This window comes from Brienomyrus brachyistius, chromosome 10, assembly GCF_023856365.1.
Source record: "Brienomyrus brachyistius isolate T26 chromosome 10, BBRACH_0.4, whole genome shotgun sequence".
Taxonomy (NCBI): Eukaryota; Metazoa; Chordata; class Actinopteri; order Osteoglossiformes; family Mormyridae; genus Brienomyrus; species Brienomyrus brachyistius.
Window position 1 is genome coordinate 7,982,032 of NC_064542.1, and position 6,683 is coordinate 7,988,714.

Here is a 6,683-nt window from a genome sequence, read left to right on the forward strand (position 1 = left end):
AAAAGTTAATGCTAAATGAAAATTATACTCGCTAAAATATTAACAAATTTTATACAGGAACAAAATGTACTTCAATTACTCAAACCTTTTCAAAAGTGATGCTCTCATTAAAGTAAAAGCTATAAATGGACTAAAGGAAAGTTGACTGAGTGAAGTACAAACTATGCTGATCAGTGAATCATGTGAAGAGGTTAAAAACATAGTGAATCCGTCATTATTTTTTTTTGACGGTATTGATGCTTTAAAGAAAATGCCTTTAATGTTCTGAGGCCTTTGACACAAAGTAGGAAGTGCAGCGAGGAGGACTACCGCCTTACGGTGGTGAATTTACACTTTGAGGTAGTGAGAGTGCATCGGAAAACATTGAGGTTGAGGAGATGAAGCTCTGTAGGTACGCGGGTAAGATGGGATGGAGCTGCATTGCAGGGCAGGTGTGGCAGCTGCAGGCGTCGTCTTGGATGAGCCAGAGCAGAAGAACAGGAGACTAAGAAGTTAAGGTCAGTTACAATAAAGTTCACCTCCATAACGGCCTGGAATTTCATATAAAAAGGGCAAAGGAATGTGCATTTCTATATGTTTACTAAGATATTTCGGACAATTCTATGCTTCCAACTTTGTGGGAACTGTTTAGGAAAGGTCCTTTTCTGTTCTTTTCTGTAATCTTTTCTGTAATTTAATTTTATTGATCTTAATATGCCAAAATAGCATTTTAATCTTATTATTAGGGCCAAAAGTACCTACAATGGGCATGTCAGCATCAGAACTGGACCATGCAGCAATGGAAGGAGGTGGCCTGGTCTGATGAGTCACATTTTCTGTTACTGTACCTCATGTGGACGGCTGGGTGCGTGTGCATCGTTTACCTGGGGAAGAGATGGCACCAGGATGCACTTTGGGAAGAAGGCAAGCTGGCGGAGGCAGTGTGATGGTCTGGGGAATCTTCTGCTGGGAAACCTTGGGTCCTGGCATTCATGTGGATGTTAATCTGACACGTTTCACCTACCTGAATACTATTGCAGAGCACGTACATCCGTTCGTGGCAATGATATTCCCGATGTCAGTAGCCTCTTTCAGCAGGAAAATGTGCCCTGCTACACTGCAGAAAAGTTCAGGAATGGTTTGAGGAACATGAAAAAGAGTTTTTCACTTTGTAGGTTAAAGTTATGTTCAGATAAACTACATGGTGAAGTATATCAGTCTGCAAAAGAATAGTTACAATGTCTAACTGTAATGAAAATTAAATGGAATTGTGGGAACCAAAGTTTTACTTTTATGGTTTGGCAAGGCCTTATAAAAGTGGAATCTTTCTGTGATGCTAAACCATAAATACCAAGAAGGTGGTGATGTTGTGAGTATGCTAATCTGTTTCAGGACAGAGTTAATGCGATAACATGATTGTCCTCCTTAAAAGGGGGGTCGGTGTGCTGGGATTTATTATTAACAAAGAGAAATCCCCATTACACATGATTATTACCTTATTCTTTATATTTCAGTTTATTTATTTAGCTGTTGATTTTATTTAAATTGATGTTTAATTCAGAAAAACAGAGTCTCCACTTTTCTTGGGTAATGGGTTTTCGTCAAGATTAACAGGGAGTTAATTGTAAATTCCAATTTTATTTGTATAGTGCATTTTCACATTACATTATCTCAAAGCACTTTTCATTATCCCTGCCCAAAGCCCCCACAGAGCAAGCAAGGGTGACAGTGGCAAGGAAAACATCCCTAGAAGGAAGAAGCCTTAGGAGGAACCAGACCCAAAGAAAGAGCCCTTCCTCCAGGGGGCAGCAGAGGAAGCCCTAACCCTAACCAGACCCAAAGGGGAGCCCATCCTCCAGGGGGCAGCAGAGGAAGCCATAACCCTAACCAGACCCAAAGGGGAGCCCATCCTCCAGGGGGCAGCAGAGGAAGCCCTAACCCTAACCAGACCCAAAGGGGAGCCCATCCTCCAGGGGGCAGCAGAGGAAGCCCTAACCCTAACCAGACCCAAAGGGGGAGCCCATCCTCCAGGGGGCAGCAGAGGAAGCCATAACCCTAACCAGACCCAAAGGGGGAGCCCGTCCTCCCGGGGGCAGTAGAGGAAGCCCTAACCCTAACCAGACCCAAAGGGGGAGCCCGTCCTCCCGGGGGCAGTAGAGGATGTCAAATGAACAAGATGGCAAAGGCCTAAACTGCTAAAGATGAACATTCCATCCTACCTGTCACACATACACCCCTCTGTATTGAGCAGCTCTATTATAGACGTTGAACACCTCACATTATTGAAAAATATCAGCAAACTAGTTCTCAGAAAAAAATGAGTTCTTCAATAGCAGCTGTATCAGTTACTTCACTGCATTTAATGCTGTACGGTCCCATTCATTTTTACGCCTCTTTTAACCCTGTTTTCTTGGTTATAGCAAATAGCAAGCAGACCTACAAATTGCTTTTTGCTTGTTTCTCAAATACTGGTTTCCATATTCACATCTGGCAGGACCATGGAAGTTGTCATATTTAGAGTCGAACAGCTTTTATGCAGCATTAAGCTGTTTTCTACATACTGGAAGGTTGTTGGCTCCGACAGAAATCTGCGATTCTCGACTCCGCCGGGTCAGCGCTGTTTCTCAGCCCAGGAGGGAACTGTCAGGTCGGCTCAGACGAGACTTGACTCACACGCTCACTGGCATATCCACTGGCCCCATCTCAGCCCCCACTGCGTGAGAAGAGGCCCACGGCCACATCTCACATACCCTTTGCTCATAAACTCCTCCTTTCTTCTCCGGCTCTCCTAGGGCTCGCTTTTCTCCTGACCCAGGCTACACAAGTCACTGCATAACGCTTTTATGTGAGAAACATTGTCTAATAAAAATTCAGGTGGTGTACATCTTCATGTTTCTTCTTACTGGAATATTCTCAGTGTGACTTGTACAGTACATTGAATCATCATGAAGATATGGAAAGTCAGGAGAATCTTGCCTTTTTGGAACACTAACCCCCATTTTAAACTGCTGGGCAGTTATCAATCATTTAATCTGGCTGTTTATTGATCCTTTGACATTTCATTCAGAAATAACATAATTTTTTTACATCTGGCCATATATTCTTTTATTGTTCTGCACTATGGAAATGCCTGTCACTGGCTTTGAGATTTAAGGAAGGGTCCACAAGATAACCAGCTAGTCATTCTGTAGCAGCATCTCCTGCATGGTCCTGTGTGATTAACATCTCCAAACAAATTTCATATTCACCATGTGTATCTTCCGCTAGGTTTGTATGACTGATTTGTTGTATTTTTTATTTTTTTTGCATGCTTGCTATAGGAATGTAGTGAGGTGGCTTCTTTAGACAGATCTTGGTACTGTGCTTTAAACTGTAATCGATGAGTCTTATGTCTGCACAGCAAATACCTTGTTTTGATCATTTCTGGCTCTTCCGAAATTGCTATCTGTACTGGATTCCTAGCTTGTAATGTTACTGCAGTTCCTGGCCTGGATCTGTACACATAAGAGCACTAGTGTAACACCTTGGGGCTTCATAATCTAATGGCTCTAACTTTCTGTCGGGTAAAATCTAGGTGAATGAATAAACAGTATTATACACCAATAAACTGCTTTGCAGCGTCTGAGTTGAGTAAATAGGATATTCTGCGATTTTGCCCGAGCTGCATTGATTGAACTTGCTGACTCTTGGCTTGCAGCCTCAAGGGCTGAATCAATCAGACATATTGGGACTGCGTCAGACCCCGAGATGATTTCGTCAAATGTGCTGAAAACTGCCTTTCAGCCTCAGAGTTGATTCAGTGATAATGAGCGGGTGCCAGTTCCGGAGCTGACCCGACAATGTGCAGGAACATTGCAATCCTTGAACTGAGATCAAACTGGTTTCAGGCTGCACCCACGGATCTTCTGAAAGTGAGTTCCAAAGGGGACAGGGCGAGTTAAAAGCAGAGATCAGGAATAATCAAAATAACTCAACATACCTTGGTTTCATTCGAAGTAACATTTTCTTGAAGGCGCAAGGAAAGATCTGCGCACGCTAAGTACCTTATGCTGGCCATGTGGATTCATCATTGGGCCAGTGGGTGGCTACAGTACTTATTATATTAATATAAATGAATAACAACTGTGCTGTGGAGCTGTACAGTAGTAAATGTGGTTAACAGTATATGTTGCAGTTTAGGGGGGGGCATGGTGTGTGCGTGTGTGTGTGGGTAAGTGAGTGGTGTGTGAGTGTGTGAGTGTGCCCTGCGATGGGTTGGTACCCCTTTCTGAGTTGTTCCCTGCCTTGTTCTCATTGGCTTCGAACCCCCTTCGACTTTGAATAGGCTTAGCTGTTTCATACAATGAATGGATGGATGGATTTTGCAGGGGCTCTAACCCTCCTGACCGGGATGCAGAGCTGTACGATATTCATTAAAGGCTTAATGCTCTAACTAGACAGGCAGAGAGGAGTGTTTTTATAAAATAAAATGATATTCAGAGAACATCCTGGAATGCTTGCTTAATTCAGTAAAAATCTTGCAAATGTATTAGTTTCAGAACAAACGTTTGTTGACAAACGATGTTTAACATATCAGCACATATCTTCTGCACATACATTTTCCTCTTATTAAGTGTCATAATTTTTTTGACTGACTCATTCAGTTCGGTTCTTGCCTCCCAAAGCGATACTAAACACAAATGTTTGGTTTTTTATGTTATTGCAAAGGGTTAATTAAGAAGCACTCAAATGACTGCATGTCAGTTAACTTTTCAACTTAGAACAGCTCTTTAAGAACTATAATTTAGGTTGCAATTTATTACTACTTGAAATGATTGTTTTATTTAAAACTACTGATTGTACTAATACGATACATATTTTTACAAACAAATGATTTTTGTTATGAAACCAATAAATTTGCAAGTTTTACTAAGCTAGCAGAGTATGATACATATAAACTGTTTGAGTTATTTTCCTTCTTTTTAATAAAGTGTACTAAGTATATAATGCAAATCATTGATGATTTGTAGTAGCACATTTTAATAAATAAATAATGAAAATAGAGGAGTGAAATAAATAAGCTTGTTCGCTTACTCATCTTTTTCATTTCCAGATAACGCTTGATGCCAGGAAGATCAAGTTTCCCAGACTGCCCCAAGGGAAGGCCTCAGCAACAGGCAGCAGGCAGACTGTGTTTGAGGTGTGCGTGTGTCCCAACGGCAAGCTATACTTATCACAGGCCGGCTCCGGCTCCACCTGCCACATTAACTCTAGCATCTGCCTATAAAAAGACAGGAAGATGGACAAGGTGTCCCCACATTCCCCCAGTAAGCTCTCTCCCCATTGATATATAGACCGAATTTGGTGGCAAGTGGAGAGAGAAGAGACACTGTGAGTGACAGCTTTCTAATTCTACTTGAAGTTTCAGTACCAGAAACACAATAGGACAGTGTTTCCCAGGCCGGTCTTCAGGGACCCACAAACATTCCACATTTTTGCTCCCTCCCAGTTCTCTGCCAGAAAGTCCACATTTTTGCTCCCTCCCAGGTCCTGGTAAAACGTGGACGGTCTGCGGGTCCCCGAGACCCGGACTGGGTAGCACTGTTATATTGTGATCACCTTAAAGGGGGATAATAATGCCATATTGGTGATCACTTTGACTCCCATTTCACTATAAAGCACCTTTTCTATTCAGCCGCACGGACATGTCTCCCTGATACATCTAACAGAAGTAATGGCCTGTGAGGACGGAGAAGAGGTACCCATGCAGAAGACAGACACTCACCAGCGACTTCAGCTGCACGACATGCCGGATGAGAGAACAGAGAGAAGAGAAAAGGCGCTACAGTGACACATGGAAGCCAGCAAAGTGGGGTCTCAGTTATTATTAACAAATCACAATTAGTTTTGTTCACCTGTTTTATTGTTCACACATTACATAGTATTCAAGCCAAAAATCATACTAAGAGTTTAAATGCATGTAAATGTAACGTGTCCTTCTATTTGTGTCTAGTGCACATATTTATAGTGTCAACCCAGAAGACATCACCCCATTGAAACAGTGACCACAGAAGAATGTGATGATGAATTACTTTTCAGTTAAATGTTTTCACTTAACTTCCAATCAGAGGCGAGAATTCATTGAAAATCCAAAAATGTTTTTGTTCCTTTGACAATAGGCATTTTTCATATTTTTTTACTAACAGAACATCGATGAGTGGATAAACTAGAATAAAAAAGTGCTTTTGTAACAGGTAATTCAGGTAAATCTCTTTATTTTTGCATTCATTGTAAATGACAGTTGGTCAAATTATGTGAAAATGTCTTACTGACATAAGTTTGTATGGACTGAACAGCTACAACTGCGCAGGCGGATCATGTCAGTATTTTCCTTGAAAACAACATTGCTTTGTATTATGTCCTTGAAGTTAACAATGTGTCATTACACACATACTGAGAGATTGCCGGTGCACTTACACATGAACTGCTGTTCCCTCCCCATGCTATAAAAACATACAGTAACACTTTACATTAACTGCACCTTCATAATGCTTTTGTATTGCATTCATAAAACGTTCAGTACACCTTCATAATGTAGTCATTAAGTATTCAGAAAACATCCATAAACATCATGTATGTATACCTTTACATCCTAGCATCCCTTAACAGCTGTAATATACATTAATAACAAACATTATATAATAATAACAAACATTATAATTGAA

At 41.2% G+C, this 6,683-nt stretch overlaps 1 protein-coding gene across 3 annotated transcripts in view; it reads left to right on the forward strand.

Annotated features, from left to right (window-relative positions):
• LOC125750481 (delta-sarcoglycan-like) overlaps positions 1-5,836 on the forward strand; it is a 78,942-nt gene extending 73,106 nt beyond the window's left edge. Inside the window, exons 8-9 of one of the 3 annotated variants that reach the window (XM_049028343.1) lie at positions 5,072-5,158; positions 5,654-5,836. In XM_049028343.1, the coding sequence (XP_048884300.1) occupies positions 5,072-5,158; positions 5,654-5,809 (243 nt within the window). In that variant the 3' untranslated portion in view covers positions 5,810-5,836. Of the gene's footprint in view, positions 1-1,681; positions 3,533-5,071; positions 5,159-5,653 lie in introns of those variants that run through there. The other 2 variants (XM_049028341.1, XM_049028342.1) reach the window with 2 other exon arrangements.
• Positions 5,837-6,683: the final 847 nt, after the last annotated feature.